The 25269-nt window shown below is 41.9% G+C and overlaps 1 protein-coding gene across 6 annotated transcripts in view; it reads left to right on the top strand.

The window, feature by feature from the left end:
- The window catches only part of LOC147747718 (complement factor H-related protein 3-like), a 966023-nt gene that overhangs the window by 257712 nt on the left and 683042 nt on the right, over positions 1-25269 (top strand). For all 6 annotated transcript variants that reach the window (XM_086955193.1, XM_086955216.1, XM_086955208.1 and 3 more), the window contains one exon: positions 19442-19618. In XM_086955193.1, coding sequence (XP_086811319.1) covers positions 19442-19618 — 177 coding nt within the window. The remainder of the gene's footprint in view (positions 1-19441; positions 19619-25269) is intronic.

Raw genomic sequence — 25269 nt, forward strand, 5'->3', positions numbered from 1 at the left:
CACTGCTAGGTGTTTGGCATTGCAAACAAGTATCATAGAAATTTGAGTTAAGATTATGACGATAATGATTCAATTCTACGTTTAGTCCGTTCCACCTACCCCTTAAAATATTTACAAGAGTAGGTCACTCCTTTCTGCAAGTTACGTTTTAGCTCAGAAGATTGTGTATAACAAAAAAACCTTTTGGGCTCCCTAATTCTATCTCTAGTCATACCCCAGTATTTCTAGTAGCGCTAGTTAAGACTGCCTCCCGGAGCTTCTCTTAGGCTCTTACCTCGGTTTTTTAGGCGCTGCGTCTCTGCCTCGTTCGATTCACTCTCTGGAGTGTTTGTAGAATGCGCCTCTATTTACGCGTGCTCACCGGTGATTAATTATTGACAGCTGGCTAGTTCGTCTCCGTAAGGGGCGTGTCGTGTGTATGCGGTCGCGCCATGTTGGAACGGCGCCCGTATAGTTATATGTTGCCTAAATTTCGTTCTTGTGGCCAGTTGTTTACATATGTGTGACATTTGCTCCGCAATAATGCGACAAGATCGAGATTATTACATATCTTTTTTGTTTATTCTAAAACCTCGCCGTTTCATCACAGTCCAAGTAGGCATGATAAAGGAGCGCCATGTTAGAACGGTGTCTTGCTGGCGAAGATTTCTCTGTATTTTACGATACTATCTGTGAATCGCCGGTATTCATACCTGCTTGTTTGTATATGCCGGACTCATAATATCCCCTAACACTTTTGCCTATTAGTTTATTTATTTAACTATTGACGCTAAAAATGAGGGGAGGTTCGTTCTTTCCATTTTTTATTATCTCTATTCCCTCGACCAATGTGCTCTGACTGCATTGGTTTTTGTGTTTGAAAAGGCATGTTCTATCTTCTATCTTCACTTTATACCTTTATAAATAAGACATGTTTTTGCATGATCACTGTATATATCTGTATCTATTAGTGGATATGACATAAACAGGTGTCTATAGTTTGACAGTCCACTATGTAGGTTCGAAATTTATATCATTTGATTCTAGAGAACCTAGGCATATATGTACGGGCTAGATCCAAGTTTATATCATTTGATTCTAGAGGACCTGGGCATATGTGTGAGGGCTAGATCCCTGTGAGGGGAAATAAATGGGAATGCTGATGTCTTACATTAGATGAGGGCTTCCCATATTTCCCTCAAGTTCAGGTCTTTCTTAATCGTATTACATTTGATCATATACCACTGCTCCTGTTGTTTGCGCCTGGTGGTGCTATTCCCTAATCTGGTCAGCTCTTTTATTCTTTCTAAAATGACCCATCTAAGGTCTTTTTCACTATGGCCCTGTTCTTTCCAGTGAGAAACGAGTGGGGCATTTTCTTTTTTGTTTCTGATGGCGGATTTGTGTTCACCTATCCTTAACCTTACCTCACGGCCAGTTTCTCCTATATATGCCTGCTCACACGGGCACAGGATCATATATATAACGTTTTTAGTTCTGCAGTTGTTTAAGGTGGTGATCTCATGTGTCACTCCATTATGTTCCACCTTTTTTGTAACTACACATAGTTCACAAATGCAGCAGTTGCCGCATTTGTTGTTTCCAACTGCTTTGTTTCCTGTCAGGGTGGTCTGGCTTTCTATAACGTCATCCCTGTATGTATGTACCAGGTTAGATCTCAGATTCTTGTTTTTTCTGTATGCGTATAATGGACATTCCAGAACAGTAATATCTGGTCCATTATTCAGAATTTTCCAATTGTGATTGATAATATTCTTCACCTGGTTTGCTATCACAGAGTGTTGGCTGACCATCACTATTTTGTCCTGTATTTTCCTTTTCTCTTTTTTCATTAGTAAACACTCCCTGTCATAGTAGCGCGCTCTTTTCAGACAGTGGTCAATCAGTTTTTTAGGGTAACCCCGCTCTCTGAATTTCTTTTTCATTTCTCCGGCATGTCTATGGAAGTCTGTTAAATCTGTACAGTTTCTTCTCAAGCGGAGAAACTCCCCTAATGGTATTGAGTCTTTTTGACTTTTGGGGTGATAGCTGTTGTAGTGTAGGATGGAATTACGGTCTGATTCCTTTTTATAGAGTTCTACTTTAAGTTGTTTGTCATGGCTCTTGATACAGATATCTAGAAAGTTTACCCTCGTTTTACTGTATGCTGCTGTAAATCTAAAGTTAGGGTCTCCCAGGTTGAGCCAAGACAGGAATTCCTCCAGTTGTTCTGTGGTTCCCTGCCAGATGAAGAATATGTCATCAATGAAGCGAGCCCAATTTCGAATATTTTCAAAAAATGGGCTCACTTCTTTGTATATATGCTTGTTCTCAAATAAACTCACATATATACAGGCTAGACTGGGCGCACAGGTCGCGCCCATGCTGGTCCCTTTCTTTTGGATGTACAGATCCTTTTTAAATAGGAAAATATTGTTAAGAAGTACCATGGAGACACATCTAACAATAAATTCTTAATTTCCTCCTACAATGTCGGTCTCTTCCAGGAGACTCTTGACTGCTACGATAGTGTCTTTTTGTGGTATATTAGTGTAGAGTGACTCTACGTCGAGAGTCACCATGAGTTCATTGTCCTCATCAAATTGGGTCCCTTCCACCTTCGCTATCATGTCTGCAGTGTCGCGGATATAAGATTTTTGTTTTTCCACCAGTGGTTTAAGGAACCTGTCCGCGTACTGGCTCAAAGGTTCAAGTAGTGAGTCAATAGACGCCACTATCGGTCTCAGCGGGGGATTATTGAGGCTTTTGTGGACTTTTGGTAGTCCATACAGGGCCGGCATTTTGGGATTTGTATTGTTCAGGAATTTCCATTCTTCTTCAGTAATGCCTCCCTCTTCCAAGGTTTTTTGGAGCAGAATTTCTACATCCTTCTTTAGTTTATTGAGTCTGGATTGGGGAACTCTAGCGTAGTGTTGTTCGTTTGACAAGAGGAACCTTACTCTTTCATCATAATCATTTGTGTCAAATACTACGACTCCTCCCCCTTTATCCGCAGGCTTTATTGTTATGTTGGTGTCTATGGATAAGGACTTGATGGCCTCTCTCTGTTCTTTAGTGATGTTCTGCTCTTGGAAATGTTTTTTCTCTAATAGCATGCCTATCTCCAGTTTCACAATGGATTCAAAGATCTCTAAATTTTTGTCAACCATGCCTAAGCTGGGGGTAAAGGTGGATTTGATTCGTAGACCCGAGTCTGTAGGAGGTTCTCTATTCGGTCTATTCTCAAAGAACCTACGCAGTCGAATTTTGCGAAAAAAAAGCTCTAAGGTCTTTCTCTAACTGAAACTTGTTTATGCCTGTTGTGGGTACAAAATTAAAACCCATTCCCAATACCTGCTTTTCTGTATTGGTTAACGTTCTATGGGATAGGTTTATAATTGGTGTTTTTTCTAGCGCCAGTATATTTTGTTCCTGGTTCGCTTGTATTCCTGAGGGGCCGGGGTTTGTTGGTAATCCTGATCCTGCTCTCTTGGAGCAGGTCTCTTGGAGTATGGACCCCTCCCTCTGCCTCGGAAGTTCCCCTACCATATTCAGTGGTGGTGAGAATATTCCTTATGTAAGAGTGAGAATGTGAGAAAAGTGTATCAGTCACTTAAATTTCCCCCTATGGACTAGCAACCCTTATTGCAATGGTTTCCACATTGAAATGGATTCGGAGGGAATAAGGTGATAAGATTATATAAGGGCATTAACAAGAGCATTATAATAACATATGAAATGTTTTGATACACCCAATAGAAAACCCTGTATACCTTTGAAATGTGTATCATATATGTCATTGAGAGATCAGAGGCACCACCTAGATGTCTGTCGCTGTACCATATAGGTCAATGAGAGACCATAGCAACTATCTAAGCAATAGACAATATAGATGACTTGAACTATGAACAGTCTGTAATCTAAAAGAACAGATATTGATACATTACTTTTCTCCCTAAACACTTACAGAGAAAGTAAAATCCAATACTCTCTTGAGACAAGAAACCCCTACCAAGAAGTCCTGAAGAAGGTGAGAAACAACAAATTAGGAAGGGTCAAGGGGGTAGATATTTATAGACTCTCCATATTCAAACTCCCCTACTTGAACTACGAACAAACAAGAAGAATTGGAGGGTCTGTGAGAAAAGGTGCTGAGCCTGTAAGATCCTTAAGATACCACACAATTGGATTGCACAAGACCAGCCCAAGTGGTCACGCGACACTCAATGCATAATCAATGTCCTATCCGACCACCCATTTGGCGGAGCCTCGTCATATAGGACACCTGGAACCAGGGTAGTGCGTCAAGGCCCAGATGAATTGGCCATACAACCCATAGTTCTGGTTCAAACGGTGAAAGTGTCCATGCCACTGTATGGTGCTGGTCATGTGCAGTGCAAACGAAAAAGTGAGTAGGTGATGTTAAAATGGCGTTCCAGGCAAAAAAAGTTTTTTATTGGTATTCACCTGGACGTCAGGTTAAAAACGGGTGTAGAACAGTGTGAAAAAATCACTGTTTGCTTAACTTATGTTGTAAAATCGGCCAACATGTTTCTGCCAACTGGTGTGACTACACCGGCATTCTTCAGGGCCATATAAATAAGCTGTTGCTACTGCATAGAAACACTCTAATATTTCTAAAGTGAAAAAGACAGACCAAGAATCCTCGAGGACTGTCGAACTAATGGTGTGGTCAAATTGACCATCCTACCGTATCCCCTTGTGCAAATGTCTTGATGGAGGATACATTCCCATCAGTATGTGGGAGTCAAACCTCACCTCACCCGGCAACGGCTCGGAGATTGAGGCCCCGCTCTCTCCGTCGGTACCTCTCGACTGAATGCGAAGCCGAAGGTTCCAGGTGTCCTATATGACGAGGCTCCGCCAAATGGGTGGTCGGATAGGACATTGATTATGCATTGAGTGTCGCGTGACCACTTGGGCTGGTCTTGTGCAATCCAATTGTGTGGTATCTTAAGGATCTTACAGGCTCAGCACCTTTTCTCACAGACCCTCCAATTCTTCTTGTTTGTTCGTAGTCCTGAAGAAGGTGCCACAGAATCTACAGGTGTCTGCTATTTAAATGTATAAGTGTAATTGTAATGGTACGTGAAGTCCATTAGCGCACTCCAGGGATTTCCCTCTGACTCACTTTAAAACATTCTCTATCTCCAAGTTGTCGTAGTGCCTCTTCAATATATATAGTCTATTTACAACTATTTGATCTTGCCTCTCCGGATACATTGACAATTTTTTTATTTATTTTATATATGTATTAGGCTCACAATGAATCATCCCCATGGGGATCTCTCTGTGCCACAATATCAGACACTGCAGATACCACTGATACCACTGATTAGTGATAGAACAGCCAGGTTTTGAGAAGTTTTTTAAACTGCCAGAGTTTGGGACACGTACGGATGTTGTCTGGCAATTTGTTCCAATGAAAGGGGACGAGATACAAGAAAAAACGTCCCCCCATTCTCACTCCATCAATTCTCAAGGGGCATAGCAACCGTCGCTCACTTGATCTCAATTGGCAAGAGGGGATATACAGTTTTAGCTTCTTCCTCAGGTAAGCTAGACCCTTTCCATGAAATGTTTTGATTACCAGTCATAGACGCTTAAACACTGCTTTTGCTGATGGGCAGCCAGTGAAGCCGTCACAGGAAGGGTTTTGAAGGGGTTCGAGCAGGCTGATTAAGGGATAGATGGCGGCTTTGTGCTGCACAACCTGCAGCCTGGGGAGTAGATATTCGCTGAACCCTTTCAGTAGGGAGTTTTTATAATCTAGTCTGCTCACTAGAACTGCCTGTATAAGGGATTTTCTTGCTGAGAGAGGGATCCAGGGAAAGATCTTTCTAAGCATTTGCATCAGGTCAAAGCAGGTGCCTGAGATGCTTTTCACATGTTCTTCCATGGAGAGTTTGTCATCCATTGGAAAACCCAAATCTTTAACCCATTTTTTTGGCAAAGGGGGTCTCCCAGCTTGGGAAACACCCAATCTGAGGACCTGAGCTCTCCTGCTTCCCCGAAAAGCAGAATCTCGGTTTGGTTGGTGTGAAGCTGTAGAAAATTCGCAATCATGGATGCAGCCGTATTTAACATGCAGTTTTTAAAAATTTTCTCTGGTTGGCGCAGGATCGGTATCAATAGTAACTATGAATTGTGTATCGTCCTTGTACGAGATGGTATCAAACCCACAAGATCTAATGATAGTGGTCAGGGAAGACACATAAATGTTGAATAAAGTGGTGCTTAAGATGGAACCCTTTCTATTTTCTTACTTCTCCCATCCTTCCGCTTTTGGCCTGGTTTTGTTATTGTTTCTCCCCTTGATTTCCCGCTTTGTATGATTATTTACAACGGGATATAAGATAGAGATGTCTGGTAGTTCTGTCGCTCTTTAGTTGTTTTGATATTATGCACTGCTGTGAACATCATCGCTCTTGAGAAAGGGGTTTTTGCTTTCGAAACGCGTCAGGCATAACAATGATGTATCAGGTGTAAATGGATTTGGCATGTCGGCTGCTGTTTAAACCCAGTAAAGGTCTACGACCTCAAGCTGCTTTTAGAGTGCTCTTTACCCGGTGGGCAACCTTCGAGCATGACGTTTATGGCGGCAGCCCATCTGCCGAAGAGCACCACCCAGTCATAACTGGGGGCCACAAAGCTGGATATTCAACGTGCTTCAAGTGTGGGAATCGCAGCGAGGGATACAAACGAGCCCCTCTACCGAGGCTCAAGGAAGGGCTTTGACCATTTCCGACACTTTTGATTGGGTGCACTCATACAGGGACCCTTAATTCACCTGCCACTACAAAACCCAATATGCCGGACGCAGTTTCTTGAATGGAGCCGCCCATATGGGGGCGTGGCAATAATGGATTAAATAACATCCTGGGTGGTGTCAGGCTATGCAATGCTGTGATCATCATTGCCTTTGAGTAAGGGACTTTTGACTTCAAAACGCGTCAAGCGTAACAATGATGTATCAGGTGTAAATGGATTCGGCATATTGGGTGCCATTTAAACCCAGTAAAGGTCTACAACCTCAAGCTGCTTTTAGAGCACTCTTTACCCGGTGGGCAACCTTAGAGCATGATATGTATATATATATATATATATATATATATATATATATATATATATATATATATATATATATATATATATATATATATATATATATATATTCACTGAAAAAAACATTGGTTATAGACCATATATAGTTAGGGATTAGCATTTTCAAAACCTTAATTTACTCGCACAAAATCATAGAAATTCGCATATATAGTTAGTTGCAATAACTATATATCGCGCACCCGCAATCCACTGCTGATGATGTCACATATTACATCATTCATGACATGGTCAGTGACATCACTGATGACATCACTGATGACATCTCAAATGACATCACTGATGACATCACTGATGACAACACCCAGTGACTGTATGTTTCTGAAAAGTTAAAATATGTCTTACATATTGAAGAATGAGTGGATGCATAAGTGTCTGGATGAAGGATTTAGTAGGTGCATGACTGACTGTATGAGAGAATGATTAAATGTGTCTCACTGAGTGCATGGGTTAGTGACTAAACTGTCTTAATTTGTGCATCATTATATCTGTTGTTCTGTAAACTGCTGCATGTGTTGATCAGTGGCAATATGAGTAACTATATGGGTTATTGATTGGTTGCCCAAGTATTTGTATGGGAGAGTGAGTGTGTGTGTGGGGGTGGCTGGGAGGTGTGTCACTCTGTGCATAGATGTGTGAGCAGTTGATTCACTAGATGTATGGGTTCAAAAGTGCATGTGGAAACAGCTGTATGGGCGGTTGACTGTCTCCATGAGTGTATTGGTGAGTGATTGGATTTCTCAGTGCTACATGTCAAAGTAAGTACATATGTAAAACACAGTACATGTCAGAGTTGACATATATAAATAACTGTGCATAAGAGCCAGTGAATGTGTGAGTGGCTGTATGGATCATTGTGAACTTGTATCAGTGATTGTATAAAAGAGTAAATATGTGTTAGTATATGTTTGATTAAGTAAGGTGTGTATAACTGTATAGTTGAGGAAATGGAGGTGTGATTGATTCTTTGCATGACTGACTAGGTGTGTGAGTAACTCCATGGGTGAGTGACAGTCTGTGAGTGTCTGTTTACACTGATTGTATCTAAGGTTATATTAGAGTCTGAAGAGGTTCATCGTATTATCACATGAATGATATCATCAGTGATGTGATCAGTAATGTCAAATGAGATGTTATCAGTGATTTCATCAGTGATGTCATTTGAGCTGTTATCAGTGATGTCATTTGAGATGTCATCAGTGATGTCATTTGAGATGTCATCAGTGATGTCATCAGTGATGTCACTGACCATGTCATGAATGATGTAATATGTGACATCATCAGCAGTGGATTGCGGGTGCGCGATATAGAGTTATTGCAACTAACTATATATGCGAATTTCTATGGTTTTGTGCGAGTAAATTAAGGTTTTGAAAATGCTAATCCCTAACTATATATGGTCCATAACCAATGGTTTTTTCAGTGAATTTTCAAGGTTTTGTAAATGCAAATTCCTAACTATATATGGTCTATAACCTATGGTTTTTTCAGTGAATTTCATTGGTTTTTTAAAAGCTGATATTTATAGCGGTAAAATATATTCTTTATTACGTGACGTATCACGTAGCCACGTGAGACGCCTCATGACGCATCACATAAACGTGACGTATCGTCTCTGCAGGGCAAACAAAACCCATAACGTAAGCGCGCCAGAGCACGCTTACAGATATATATATATTTTTTTTAACCTTAATTAGAAAAAATCCACACGTGCACATATCTTGAGGCCTTGCAAAGGCACATCAAACAAACAGTCCCTACAATTTTGCCAAGTTTGGTGGAAATCTATTCCTTTAAATTTTATTTTACTGTTTCTCTTGGTTTTCCCCTTGTTACGCTTACCGGAACGCTACCCGGTACGCAAACTGGACGCTCCAAAAACACAAGATGTCGGACTCCCGTTACGCTACCGTTTAGCTGCCCAGTTGGCGTACCGGGAAGCGCCTCTACCGCGAAAAATCGCAATATTTTTTTTCTTTTTTCCTTTTGCCCTGCGGGGCACTTTAACCCAGTCTATGCTGATGACGAACCCTAGCCGTCATGCACTACGGTGCTCGTGTGCTGATGACGGCTGGGGTTCGTCATGGCCCGCCCCTGTTCCTTTGTTTACCGCACAGCGGCGGAAACGGGCCAGCAGGGAAGGGGTTAATATCCCCCTCATCAATCCTAGGGGGTCAGGAGGGGTCTACCCTGCCCCCTTTCCTTCATTTCCCCCTTCGTTTTTCACCACCTCTTGTCTCTCGATCCTACCGAGAGACAAGATGGCGGCCGCTCCGGACTGTTTACAAAGTTGACAGCCAATCAGCTTCTCCTCAGACTCCCGTTACCCTGCCGGTTAGCTGCCCAGTTAGCTGCCCGGTTCGAGTACCCGGACGCGCCTCTACGGCGAAAAATCGCAATTTTTTTTTTTTGCCCCGCGGGGCACTTTAATATCCCCCTCATCAATCCTAGGGGGTCAGGAGGGGTCTACCTTGCCCCCTTTCCTACATTTCCCCCTTCGTTTTTCTCCACCTCCACCAAGATGGCGGCCGCTCCGGACTGTTTACAATGTTGACAGCCAATCAGCTTCTCCTCAGACTCCCGTTACGCTGCCGGTTAGCTGCCCGGTTAGCTGCCCGGTTCACGTACCGATTTGCGCCTCCACAACAAAAAATCGCATTTTTTTTTTTTTTTTTTGGCCCCGCTGGGCACTTTAATATCCCCCTCATCAATCCTAGGGGGTCAGAAGGGGTCTACCTTGCCCCCTTTCCTTCATTTCCCCCTTCGTTTTGGCCTCCTCTTGTCTCTCGATCCTACCGAGAGACAAGATGGCGGCCGCTCCGGACTGTTTAGAATGTTGACAGACACCGGACAGCCAATCAGCTTCGCTTTACAAAGCTCCGTTACGCGAATAGTACGCGAACTAGTGCGCTATCCAGGACGCTGTCACAGATATATCTGTTTTTTAAAACGTTAATTTCTCAAAATCCACTGGAGCACATATATTGAGACCCAGCAAAGGCACATCGGGCTAACAGTCCCTACAATTTTGCCAAGTTTCGTGTAAATCCATTCAGCCGTTCGAGCTAAAAGTGAGGCCAAACGCCCTATGGAAAAATGAATGGGAAAAACGCGTTTTGGGACCCCCATTTTTTCTCGGCCCCCCCTTGACGAAACCCCCCCAAATTTTCAGGGGCTGCTCAGAAACAAAATGGGCCATTTTCCTCAAAATTTCAGCCGATTCCGTCCACAAACGCTAAAGTTATTAGACATAGAGTTTTCAAAAGTTCCATAGAGAAAAAATCCTAACTATATATACCTACTGGCGACCGCCAGTAGGTAATATATATATATCAAATTTTCTCCCATCAGAGTAGAGCAGGGACACAGCGGGCTTCACAGTTTCTTTATTGAAGAATGGGGCATAACGCGTTTCAGTGGGTAGCCTTCCTTAGATGCCACAGTGTTGTACAAGAGTTCCCATGTTAATGTTCCTTATATGCACCTAACTCCATAGTGGTGCGACGTGCACCTGAGCCTCATTTTCATACAGCAGGCTACAGCATTTCGGGATGGAAAACTACTGGTCCCATGATGCAACGTGTTGGTTCGGACTTCCACGATGAATGTTGAATTTCTCTTGAGGCTCAGGGGGAAATCCTGGCAACTATTTTGCAAAATAAAGAGTTTGTTTATCCCCTACTTCCAGCACACCTTAATCACTGGGAACGAGATTGTAGACGCTAGTTCACTGACTACGTTATCCCATGAAGTCATGAACCTGCAAATGTCAGCATTATCTCCACTTCTAGGTATTGGGTGGCGGGTCACGGCATTCCGATACCTCTGATATAATGTCCACTGTTTGTCAATTCGTACCGCAACCTCTTAATGGAAGGGTCCCTGTAGCGTGTCACTGGCAACAAGCTTTAAATGCAAAACACATTTTCTCCCATCAGAGTAGAGCACAGCGGGGCTTCAAAGTCTCTTTATTGTAGAATAGGGCATAATGCGTTTCGGCAGGTAGCCTTCCTCAGATGCCACAGTGTTGTACAAGAGTTCCCATTTGAATGTTCTTTATATGCGCCTCCCTCCATAGTGGTGGTACACGCACCTGAGCCTCATTTTCATGCAGCAGGCTACAGCAGTTTGGACGTTGTGTACAGTGAGTTTACGTCCATGGTTATAAAAAAAGTACTGTGCCTGCCATGCCAAGTCATCAATTTTGTTGAGAAAGTCTTTTGTGTCTCTTATGTATGAGGGCAGTATGTTCACAAAGTCCCTCAAGAAATGATTAATGTAGAGTGCCCCTAGACGAAACTATGGGTCTTCCCGGGGGATTGACCATGAACAGAATAGAGGCCTGTGCTAGATACCTCAAACGCAGACAGGTACTGGGGATACACACAAATGATATTGGACAGGATAAGATTTTGCTTATCAAACAACTTTTCATGTTCAATGGCAGGAGTTACAACCAGACTCATTGAACCCCGATGGGCACATGCTTTGCGCCCAGTTTCATGAACCTGTTTATCGGGGCATGGGAGGAGAACATCAGGGAAGACATTAACCTCAATGCAGATTTCCCCAAGGTTATCTTATGATTAAGATATATAGACAACCTGTTCGTGGTATGGCAATACAGCGAACAGGAAGCCATGAGGTTTGTAGACAAACTGAATCAAAATACCAGAAACCTTATTCGTATGAGTACCATTAGCAAGAATGAGGTAGAATATCTAAATACCAAAGTGCAGGTGAGGTCCAATAAGGTGCAAACTACCCTCTTCAGGAAATGTACAGCAGGGAACACCTTCTTACATGCCATGAGCAGCCACCCAGATAACCTTGAGTGGAGCAACCCCTATAGGGAAATGCTCAGGGCAAAAAGAAACTAATTCTAACGAAGGGTACCTGAGAGAACAAACCATCATGATGAAAAGATTCCAGGAAAGGGGTTACCCATCTTGGGTCCTTAAGAGGGCTGTAGAAAGTACAGAAAGAGTAGGAAGAGACACCATACATGGGGACACCATAAAGACCTCCAACGACAACATTGAGAACACAGAGACACGCATTATCCTCACATATAATGGGTATGCCAAACACATACACAAAACCATCGTTCAGAAATGGGACATCCTCAAAGGGGACCCTGTTATAGGGTATACCATACCCTCCAGACCCATGATCACATACAGAAGGGGACACAACCTTAGAGATCTCTTAGTGCATAGTGACCTGAAGGATACTTCTACAACTAGAAGTATAGACTTGTAGTTTTCTTTTTCCACGCAGCCATTGCAAGGCGTGTTGCAACAGCTGTTGTAGGAAAGAGTTCTGGAACACCAGCACTAACAAAATGATGAGCATCAAAAATTTCCCGACATGTAGCACCACTTTTGTGGTGTATGTACTGGAATGTCCCTGCTGGTTGAGGTACGTAGGAAGTACAACACACATGGCAAGGAAGAGAATCCTAGAACATATGAGGGCCATAAACAACAGAGACAAGCAGTACCCGATCGCCTGACACTTTGAAACACATAATTTTTAAGTCACTGCATTTTACAGTACATAAAGTAGTACAACAGCCGTACTCATGTATTATAGAATGCTATCTACAAGCTTCCAGATGGAGGTATGCAATCTACACCTAAGTCTAAATCTATCCTCAGAAATGGTAAATAGCAAAAAAGTGTTGAGTTATACCTAGGTGGAGTATTAAATATAGATGTATGTAAATATATACCTGTATGTTTACCTCTGTTGAAGAAGCCTGGAGCCGACCCTGCCGTCCCGGCAAACTATCGTCCTATCTCTCTCTTACCTTTTTTCTCAAAAATCTTGGAGGCCCATGTCACTGCCTGTCTCTCGGGGTTCATCGAGAGTTCCATCTTTCTCGAGGCCAACCAGGCCGGCTTCCGCCCTGGTCATTCTACGGAGGCTGTGATCCTGGCTGTCCTAGATACCTTGAGAGACGGAGCTGACAAGGGTACCTCCCAGGCCCTGGTTTTACTAGATCTGTCGGCCGCTTTCGACACGGTGGACCATAACATCCTCCTCCACCGTGTCGAACAGGCCGGCATCCAGGGCCTGGCGCTGGCCTGGGTGAAATCTTTCCTTATGGGGAGATCCCAGTCCCTCAGCCTAGGTACATTTAGGGCCCCTAGGGAACATCTGTCTTGTGGGGTCCCTCAGGGCTCCTCTCTATCCCCTCTTCTTTTCAATCTCTATCTTTGCCCTCTTCTCTCTTCTCTGAGGCAGTGGGACGTCTGCGTCTTCAATTACGCAGACGACCTACAACTCATTTTCTCTCTAAACTCTCCTTCTTCTATTCCTACTTTTCAGGCAGTCATGTCCCATATCTTTCAGTGGATGTGTCAGAACCAGCTGAAATTGAACCCCGGTAAGACGGAGCTCCTCCTGCCGGGTAGGAGCGCCGTCCACTGGGGTCCATATTTCTGGCCGACAGAGCTTGGCTCTCCTCCCACCCCGGTAACCTCGGTGAAAAGCCTCGGGGTCACTATTGACGCTGGGCTCTCTCTGGGGCCGCAGGTGGGGACAGTGGTTTCCTCCTGCATGTTCCAACTGCGCAGGATCAGGAAGGTGGCCTACCTTCTTACTCCCGATGCCTTGCTTCAAGTCATCATGGCCCTTGTTCTCTCCCGCCTGGATTTTTCAAATTCCATCTATTACGGCTTGCCCAAATGCTCCATCAATAGGTTGCAAGTCATCCAAAACCAGGCGGCGAGACTGGCCCTCGGGATTCCGAAGTGGCAGTCCGCCAAACCCCTCCTTATCAAGCTACACTGGCTCCCGGTTAGCCTAAGGGCTGCCTTCAAGGTTGGCTGTCTTATTTTCAAATCTCTCTCTGGTTCCTGTCCCGCCTTTCTGAAATCCCTGATCTGCCCCTACTGTCCCTCACGTAACCTTAGATCACTTCACTTACATCTTCTGGTGGTCCCTCCCTTTAAACTCTGTAGATCTGGGGGTCGAAGATTTGCCTTTCTCGGCCCCAAACTTTGGAACTCTCTCCCCTTCTCAGTTAGGACTTCCGGTACTCTGATTCAATTTCGCAAATCATTAAAAACCTGGCTTTTCCCACAATCCCGCTAAAATCCCTCTGTTTCCTCAGCACCCTTTCAGCGCCATGACACCTCCGGTGACAGTGCGCTATACAAAATTCCCTTAACATAACATAACATATGAATAGGCACCTGGAGTGTTGTTTCTGCTCACTGTCGCTCCCAGCATTGTGGAGGGGAAAGGGAGGAATCTTCTTCCATGCACAGAACTGGCTTCAATGCTACTTCTGCTGCTGGATGACAGAAACAACCATACAGACTCTGGGAAACCACCTGGTCCCCATCAAAATGTGTGCAGTTGCCTCACCAGGAAAGGTTCACCAATTGGAGAATACAGAACCACAGAGTGAACCACAAGTTGCAGAAGAAAAGGCAGCAAAGAGGAAAAGTAAAAGGTTTTGGTCAAACAGCAGCTACAGCAAGGGTTGTGCTTGGTATAAAGAACACAACATTCATGTCCGTGATGGTCAGATATTTCAGCAGGCGGGGAGGGAGAGGCAGCTACATACACAAACATATTCACAGCAGAAAGCACATACTAATATACATACATACAGACATACACCCTGGCACGCATTCACTAAACATAAAAAATGAAAAGCTTTCTGAACCACAGAGGTGTTCTCAGGTACTGGGATGGAAGCTCCTGAGGTTCTTAACATTTCAGGGCTTAAAACTGATGCACCAAGGTCTGAGTGTATCAATGACATATCATCATGAGGGGGAGGACCTTCAAGCACTTTGCCAGACTGAGGAAATCACGCCTACAGGGCTGTGAAATCCTCAGCTCAGGCAGCCAGGCACCTGCGTATTTAGAATATGTACAGCACCTTGCAGCCTGACTTAAACATGAAGAGCATCTGTCATGCTGACCTTTGCTGAGACAGGCAGCCTAATATACTCTCTTCTTGTCTGGGAAAAGTTGGTGGGTTGAGGCCCCTCCTCCTTTAAGGACAGACCACTCATGATTTAGGTTAAGGAACACCCCTTAGTTCCTTAGGGTTGCCATTCTCATATCCTCTGAAGAGAAACATAGTATCACAGCAAGCATTATAAGGTTTTGGAGACTGCCAGCAACAAAAGACTTTCCGGACTGTTCGTTGCTGACGCCCCGTGATAGTGAAAAATAACTGTGAATACTTGGCAAAAGAACCGCGATTTGAATAAACCACCAGAATCGGTCTTTCGCAAAACTGCTGTATGCACAAGTGCGTGATACTCATAATTGAGTCTGCACATTGCCCGCTTCTTAAAGAAATTAGCTGAGGCCGTTACTTAAGCCTTTAAGTGTCGTGATTTGGAATAAAAAAAGGGTCAACCTTGTATATAACAATATTCCGTCCTGATGATGGTCTTGTAAATGATCAAGATAAGACCGAAACGTCGACCCACATAGTCCAATTCTGCACTGTATGATTTGCACCGACTGTTGATTTTCTCCTGATTGATAGTAGAAATCAAGTTGTCACCTTTTTAGCAGTCTGGACAGTTCTCTTGGATATACTATAGGAAAAGTAACCAATACCTTTAATATCCATTATATATCTTTGTATGTACCCTGCTTTATGTTATTGTTGATTTTGTGTACAGAATTATTCTTTGTCTTGAATCCGTAAATAATAACTCTTCAGACAAGAAAACTATCCTGGTTTCATGTTTTATTCATTTACTTTATGTATGATGTTAGTGTGGTAACATCCTGTGTTTTCTCATTGTTAGAAACTTTTAAATTTATTCGAACAGCCGTTGATTGAACTCAAATTTAGGTACTTTGATTGTCTTTCAACAAGTCCTAAACTAGTGCTGAAAACTCATACAAATGAAATCCCTTGCTGGCCAATTCATACTTTAGCAACAAAACCAGGCCTCAAACTGCCCTCATCCCCCACAGAGGGGAAACGTATGACCCTCATTCACCCAGGAGAAGATTTAATGTACCCACTGGATGCAAGGAGTCATTTTAGAAGTTCCTCAGACTGAGATTTTGTTATTTCCTGGGACTGGCATTAGATTCTTGAGTTCTTAGAGCTGATAGGTAACATGTTTTAACAACAAATATATAGGCTCGTATTATGTATGGGGCGCCTTTAAAACAGGAGCGCTGGGCGCAAATAGGAGAAGTATGCCCTATTACATAGAATGCGCTGCCTCCAGGGAAGGCATGAACTCATGCTGCTCTAGGGGCGGCACGTTCAGGGGAAAAACCCAAAACCTGTCTTCACTTTTAAGGGTGTTTCAAAATCCCCTTGCAGTCGGGTGAAGTGAGTGACTGCACCCACCTGCAAGGGGTTATCTGGGGGGTCCATTGGACCCAAGTTCCCCCTTCCCAGAAGGCTAATATCAAGGGGCGTGCTGACAGTGTGCCAAGTTTTAGGTTGTGCATTGTCAGTGAGCTCCCTGACAGATTCTTTGACTCTGTGCCCTTTTCTATAATACGTCGCAGATGCATAGCAAAAGGCACTCTGATGATAGTGCTACTTGTGTGTGTGCCAGCGCTTTCCGTAATACAGAAAGGTCTGCACAAGCTTCTGCAGCCCCTTCTGTAATACCAAAGTGCCCAGGGCACGCCAAGCTTGTGTGTAGTATGTAGTTTTGCATGTAAAGAGTTTCCTTTGTTTTTTAAATTTACACTGATTGGATATTTATTTATTGAGTGTTAAATGCTGCGTTCCTGAAATCTGAATTTCTAGCACACAACACCGGCTTGCATCACCGTTGGACTGCTCTGCCTCCCTACCTTCAGTCAAATGCTAAAAGTCCCAAAATAGAAGGTGCACAGCGGGGAACTCAGGATAGCAGATTAAAAAGTTGTCACAATTGAGACTTCTGATTGCACTCTGGCACACATTTCCCACACATGGGGGCATATTTACAAGACCCTAGCACCACTGGAGCGTCATTTATTTTCACTGTCACTGGTGCTCTATGGAAGCCCGTATTTACAAGGCTGAATGGCTTAACACAGCCTTCTAAATATGGCCCTTTGCAATGCAGTTTTCTGATGGAATGCAATGGGTGTTGCTGTGGGCTTTCCCAGCAACACCGATGGCTTTTTGCCACTGTCATAGATTTACAAGGATCTGTAAATCTGAGGTAGTACTAACAACTAACACCTTTCAAAATGAGGTGTTATTGTGGCACAACAAAGAGAAATACTTATATTTTTCATCATTTTTAGCTCTTTCTATGTGTGCTGCATAGAAGGACCAAAGCACCATTAATGATTGTTTTTGGGCAAGAAGGTGTCCCTTCCTACACAAACACAATCATCTCTGCAATGCAGAGTGCCTGCATTGGTGCTAGGCAGATTCTTTAGTGCTGGCGCAGGTGTGAGTACCGGGATGTGCTGTATTCTTAACCCGGTGCATCCCTGCATTTTGAAAATGATGCAGCACAGAACTACACCATTTTCATGTAAATATGACCCAAGGTCTTGGACCAAACTCAAAGACTTGTCCAAGGTACATGGAAGCCATGGTTATATATGCTTCAGATGAAAAACAAACCTGCAAAAAAACAGTTCTGATTAACCATTTTTCCCCATAAAAGGCATTCACCATGTTGATGAAAACAATCTAGTAAATGTTCTTGCTGAAAATTCCTAAAATCAGTTTGTTTTTCTCTTTTCATTTGAAATCCCTCTTTATTCCTTTTGCGATTGGGAGGGTTCTCCCTGTACCCCCTACATTTAAATACTGTGCCTTCTACTTCCTAAAGTTTTTAATCTACCCCAATCTTCTTCCTTCATTGATTCATCAGGGAAAATTCACCCTTGAACTCCCTATTTTTCCATCTTTAGGCACATTTGTTTTTACTACTCCGTTCCCCTTGTCCCTCCTCCATGACTATGGGGTGCTGATGCTCCTATCCAGCTGATTTTTGATAAAACTCTTGTGCACCTACCATTTTTTCCACTAGCCTCTTATCTTTACTTACCTTGTTCCTTGTTTTTCATTTTAATGACTTTCGTCTTTACTCCTCCTTTTAAATTGGGTCATCATAGACATAGAAAAAAGACTGCTGCAATCCTTGTTTTGTTTCTTCCACCCTCACCGTTTTTTCAAATTTTAAAATGCTTTCTTCACACATGTCCTATCATTTTAGGAATGGCAAGACTTTGAGGTTTTTTTGCCAAAGAAAGCTTCAGTTTTGCTTAGAAATGGGTATTCCTTACTTTGAAAATTCACCCAAAGGTTTTCTCAGACTGGTTTTTAACACCTTGACATTCTCCATTATTAGAATTTATCAAACAGACATATTAGGAGAATCCATACTGAGGGGCCCGATTTGATGTTGGACTGAGAGCGGCTTTCCACCCGCCATCCTAGGTTTCCTTCCGACTTTTTTAGGGAAACCCATGGGGAGATTCCATCCTCTTTCGACATGATCTGTGAGCTAGATGAACCAGGAGCAGATTTGTAATCCCTATATTGACGGCGGAGCCAGGCTCAGCCCCACCGTCGGATTTACCATGCCATGACATCCATTCCCTGTTGGCCTTTCTGAAATGGAATGGCTTTTGGAAACTGACTTTGAGGGCCCCTTGCATTGCCCACTTTCCCCTTGGCCATCATCCCTACAACGGGTTGCAGACACAAAGTGCCTGCCACACGGTGCTGAGATGTTTGAAAACATCAATTTTTCAATAGAAGCTTGTGCTGTGTGCCTTTTCCGCCTGCCACACAAGCTTCTATCGAACAATGGATGTTTGCAACTACGCTATAGGCGGTTGTATCATAATACTGCAGACGGAAGTGCCAAACTAAGGTCAGGTGGTTCCTTTCCACAACCTCCGCCGGACATCGTAATGACCCCTCAGAAACACTTAAAGTCAAAGTCAAAATCTCGAAATCAGTTGAGTATTATTAATTTAATGCATTCCTAAAGGATGTCTTTCTGATGGTAAATCTAAATTCTGATAGAGCACTTGCTGCATGCTTGTTTCGAAGATTGATTACATGAGCACTGCTGTTTTGGGTAGTAGAGCTATGTGGCATAATCATATTGTGGTACAGTTTCATATGAGCATCTTTGGCATGGCTTTAATTGTTCAGCATTCCTATTCCAGTTAGATTGATTTAAGAGAAATATGAGAAATGCCTTCTTTACTCTATGTAAATCCTAATCGTGGTATAATGTCTCCTGGTCATTCTTCAACCTCTAGCTGCCTGCTTTGAATGTGTAAAACGCATTTAGTGTGAAATTAGTTTATTTTGCTCCATAGTAAAATCACATATACTTTTTCCTAGAAATCCTGTGTTATTATGAAACTGTGGTCAATGGAGAAATGCTGCCAAGACGGGACAAATACACACTGGATGACACAGTTGACTTAAACTGCCATCCTGGATTTGTGGCTCTGTACAGCAAAGACATAAAACGAACATGCACGATAAAGGGCTGGGTGCCCCCGTTACAATGTGAAAGTAAGTAGTGTAATTCTTATTTCATAATGCTTCTTCAGTTTCAATATATTTTTGTGTTACATTGATAACGATAAACGCTGTTGGTGTTGCCAGATGTAACCCTGTAAAGTATGAAGGAGTAGCCCAAAGTCCATTAAACTATTAAGAAATAGTTTATTTAAAGAATAGGCAGCAAAGTACAGGAGCACAACTTGTCAGCATGAAGTCCAGCGATAAACTGACTTCAGTACAGTTAAAGCCTAACAGTGGTTAACATAACACGCGGGATGCACTTTTGAAGAGAAACATTCTTTTCAAAAGTGCGTGCCACATAACAGAACACAATAACAGATAAGAAGACATGAGCGCGCCGTAGCGTGCCATGTCACATTTGAATGAATACACTTACATGTACACTACATCTTCTCCCTATTTACATAAATAAAGAGAAAATAAAAAGGAAAATAAAAAGGCAAAACTAAGAAAGAAAATAATCTTGAAAACGAGTTGGAAGGGAACAATTCCTGTGACACCCGTCAGTGGAACCATAAGAAGAACTTGCATCAACATGAGGGTTAACAGCAGTATCACACAGTGGTTCTTCAACATTAGAATCTACAATGGAATTTGAGTTAAGATCCGAAATGCGAGTACAAGGAGAGCTAACAAGTGAATGTTCATCAGAAGTAGTACCTAAAGGGAAAAAAGAACAAGAGGAAGATTCATTTACATATTTACTAGTGGAGATTTTTCTTGCCTGTTCAGGAGTAAGTCTGACAATGACACGCTTACTCCACCACCCCTTTCGATCAAGAAACAGAGATCCCTTGGAGACTTTGAGGACCTGAGCAGGTAAAGAGAAGGTCGATAGACCTTTCTTAACCTTGCTATTAAACTTAACCATGACCCAGTCTCCAACTTTGAAAGGTTGATTAGAAGAAAAAAATCTAGAATTACAATTTTTTTCTTGGGTCAATTGTTTAGAAGCAACATTTACTTTAACAATGTCCTTGTTATGGCAAGCTAAGCAAGAGTTGTCTTTAGCTTTCAAGTCTTTTATCCAAGATGGGCAAACATTCCCATTTGGATTTCTCTTCCTCAGGAGTCTGAAAGGGGAAATACCAGTTGTACTATGAGGGGTAACTAAATAAGACCACAATTTGCCCCTTAAAACATTTTCTACATCCAAATTAGAGGACACAGCCGTCTGGATTCCTTCCTTGAAAAACGTATTCATTCTCTCTATCAGACCATTGGATGAAGGCGAATAAAGTGCCACTCTAAGGTGTTTAATATCGTATGACTTTAAAAATGATTCAAAAGAAGAAGAACAAAAATGAGAGCCATTGTCACTGACCAATTCTCTAGGGGGACCCTCAGAGAGAAAAATGTTACTCAAAAAATTAATAGCAACAACAGAAGTGGGAGTCTCAGCGAACTCAAAAACACACCACTTAGAATGGTAGTCAACCAATGAAACAATGTAACGTTTATCACTAGGTAACACTTCCCAAGGACCAGAAAAGTCAATAGCCAGCTTTTGCCAAGCTTCTTCAGGAAAGGGAACTGTGTGCAAAGGTAAAAGGGGTGTCTTCCAATGCTTATCTGAAATCAAGCAAGTAGAACAAGACTCAATCCAGTTAGAAACATCCCTATCTAATCCAGGCCACCAAAAGTGTTCCTTCAACTTCCTCGAGGTGCCACCAATACCAGGGTGTCCTTGATGGGCAGAGTCAAAAAGTTTTTTCTGAATGCTTAAAGGTGGAACATAAATCACCCCTAAAAATGACATCATTGACAATAGTAAGTTCTCCAGAAACCTGTGCGAAAACCTTCAATGAAGCAGGAAGTGAACGAATTTTTGGCCATCCAGAAACAATTAGATTTTTAACATTGACAAGAACCGAATCTTCAGAGCAACTCTGCAACCATTCAGCCTCTGATATACAAAAAGGTGAAAGAACCAACTCTTCTATAGATGCTACAACGCATTCAACGTCATCCAAGGAATCAACTTCTGCATCATTTTTATCCAAACTCAATCTTGAAAGAGCATCAGCTCGTAAATTATTGCCACCCGAAATGTGTTTGATTGTGAAATTGTACTCATGTAACTTAGATAAAATGCGAACCAGTCTAGAAGAAGCCTTGCCTGTTCCATTACCATTGAGAAGATGAAGTAAGGGCTTGTGATCACTGAGAAGCGTGAAGTGTGATCCCCAGATAAACGTTTTAAACTTCTCAATTGCCCAGGAACAGGCAAGGGCTTCTCTTTCAATAGAGCTATAATAAGACTCAGCTACATTTAGAGCCCTTGAGGCAAAACCCACAGTATTCTCCTTACAAGAGCTTCTTTGAGTAAGCACCGCACCCAAACCTCTTTGACTAGCGTCAACAGCAATGGTTCATTCTAAACCTGGATTGAAAGAGAATAAAGCAGGTGCTTCTACAATAACCTTTTTCACAGTGTCAAAAGCCTTGTTAGCTTCCTCAGACCAGGTGAATTTAACATCTTTTTTAATTAAAGAGCGAAGAGGTTGAACAAACTGAGTATAATTTTGGATAAAGCGTGAATAGTACTCAGCAAGACCAAGGAATGACCTCAGAGCCTCCTTGTCCTTAGGGATAGCAACATTAGAAATAGATTTAGTCAAACAAATTTTCGGTTTGATACCATGTGCAGAAATACTGTGACCAAGATAGTCTAGTTCTTTTACCATAAATATGCATTTCTTAACACCCAAAGTTATTCCAACTTCCTGAAAGCGGGATAAAACTTTCCTTAGAACTTTAATATGTTCTGATCTATCTTTTGAAAGTATCAGAACATCATCCTGATAAGCTTGTACATTAGGGATGTCATGCAAAATTGTGTCCATAAATTTTTGGAAAACACTGGCGGCAGACGCCAAGCCAAAAGGAATTCGAAGGTATTTGAATGCTCCAAAAGGAGTTATGAAGGTGGTTAACTCGGAAGAGGACCTCAAGAGAGGGATCTGATGATAAGCACTCTTGAGGTCCAAAAGTGAAAAAATTTTAGATTCCGAAATACCTGCCAATAACTCTTGAATTTTCGGCAATGGATGGCAATCCACAATAATGTTTTGGTTGAGAGAGCACAGGTCTGCACACAAACGAATCGAGGAATCCTTTTTTTTAACGACAACTATAGGACTGACCCATAAAGAAGAATTGGTAGGAACAAAAATACCTTCTGAAACTAAATTGTCCAAAACTTTTTTGAGCTCATCTCTCACATTCAAGGGAACATTCCTTAGTTTATGGGAGACAGGAATGGCATTAGGTTTCAGTCTGATCAGATGCTCAAAATCCTTAATGTAGCCAACAGAATCTTTGAAAACTTCTGGAAATTCAGATATCAAACTTTGAATTTCCAGGTTTTCCTCATAAGCCACATTAAAAATTGACGTCTCATTAATCTGAACAGGTGAATCAGAACCAGGAACCAATTTCAATCCCATTCTAGCTGGGTCTTGCCACCCAACAATGAGCTTTCCATCAATTGCAACATAAACTTTTGTTGTAGTAAACCTACCCAAACATTCAATTTTTGTAACAAAATATCCTAACATGTTAATACTCTTCCCATTGTAAGCTTTGGGAATGATGTCAAGAGGAAGTAAAGTTTCATTCTTACTCCAATATTCATTAAATAAAGTATCAGAGATGATGGTAACTGGTGCCTCCGAATCCGCCATCATGTCTAATTTTACATTATCAACAATTACACAGCAAGTGGGATCTTTAACACGTGTAGTGTGGTGATCAACCTCAACTAAATCAATAGATAACATTTTTCTTTCAGAAATAAATTGGTCAGGATTTAGATCTTGAATTGAATTAATGTGAAGATCATCGAAGGGAGATTGTAAAGAGGACATGTCAACATTAGAAATATTTACGTGAGGATCTTCAAGAGAAGACAGATTATTAATCCTAACTGTTTTCCTGTTTCTGCAAACAATATTGAAGTGACCAGTTTTGCTACAAAAAGTACACTTTTTTTCCCAATGAAGGACAGGTAGGACTGTTACTGAGGTGACTTTTTGAGCCACATCTAAAACAATAAGAGTTAAATTTCTTTTGAAAAGGTTTAAACGAAGAATTCTTTTGAAGAACAGCGTTGATTTGGACATCCTTTTCATGTTGAAGTAAGTTTCCATCAGTGATGCATCTCGATGAGACAATTGACCTTTCAATGCTCTTAGCCATTTCTAAAACTTCATTCAAGGTGGGGTCACGACAACTCAAAGTTCTTTCCTGTATCTTTTTGTGAAAACAGATGTATACAAATTGGTCTCTGAGAACAGTGTCTAGATATGCCCCAAAATTACACTCGGCAGCCAAATTTCTTAAAACAGAGATGAAATCCTCAACAGACTCATCTTGATGTTGTTTCCTTTTCATGAAGTTGAAACGCTCCATCATGACACTGGGCTGTTCAATGAATTGTTTATTTAATCTTAAGATTGCATCTGTAAAAACATTCCATCCATCTCCATTTCCTGGTGGAGGTTCAGATACTGGAAGATAGTTGAAAATCTCCTTTCCAGCAGTTCCCAAATGACTATATAAAATAGCCAGCTTCCTTTTTGCAGAGTACTCATCTGCTCCAATTGCCACTAAATAATTTTCAAAACTTATGAACCATAATTTCCATGGCTCTTTAGGTTTACCAGGATTAGGTAAAAAATTATTCAAGTAGGCAATTTGCTGATTAGTGGCCATAATGAATAAATAATGACAGAATAGGAAGCTTTGTAAAATTCTGATAAACAGTGAATAATGTAATTGTATTAAATAGTCAATTGTCTTTTGTCTTATTAATTTTAAATAAATACCTTTTGAATTGCGGATGCGCTCGCTGTCAAGAAACGAAGATAACAGGCTCGAAAACCACTTGTTAAAGCATTACCATGGAAACGAGTTAAACAAGGAAATCAAAATGGCCGCCTGAACGTGAGTGTGGTGACGTTGTTATGATGACGTCATGCGCGTCATGATTCACTCGACGAATCAACCGCTCCGATGCAAGAAATGGGAAAAACAAGGAAATCCAAATAATAGTTCAGTGCAGCGCAGTACGATGACGAGGTTTCCAGTTTCCCAGTAGAAGAGATTACAAGATATTCCAGCGAAGCGCAACTTCAAATGAAGGTATTTCAGAGCCAATATGCAAAAAATAGTAAAATGCTGCCAACAATCGCCAAGTAATCCTTGTCGCCAATATGTAAAGTATGAAGAAGTAGCCCAAAGTCCATTAAACTATTAAGAAATAGTTTATTTAAAGAAAAGGCAGCAAAGTACAGGAGCACAACTTGTCAGGATGAAGTCTAGCGATAAACTGACTTCAGTACAGTTAAAGCCTAACAGTGGTTAACATAACACGAGGGATGCACTTTTGAAGAGAAACATTCTCTTCAAAAGTGCGTGCCACATAACAGAACACAATAACAGATAAGAAGACATGAGCGCGCCGTAGCGTGCCATGTCACATTTGAATGAATACACTTACATGTACACTACAAACCCTGTTTAGCCGTCTATTGATTCCTTTGGAAACTTACATTTTATATAGGTCTCCACTATTAGTTTCAACTTTGCAATGAAGAAAACTTATTTTAAAGGGAGCAGCAATTCACTACTTGTAA

This window comes from Lissotriton vulgaris, chromosome 1_1 (assembly GCF_964263255.1).
Source record: "Lissotriton vulgaris chromosome 1_1, aLisVul1.2, whole genome shotgun sequence".
Taxonomy (NCBI): Eukaryota; Metazoa; Chordata; class Amphibia; order Caudata; family Salamandridae; genus Lissotriton; species Lissotriton vulgaris.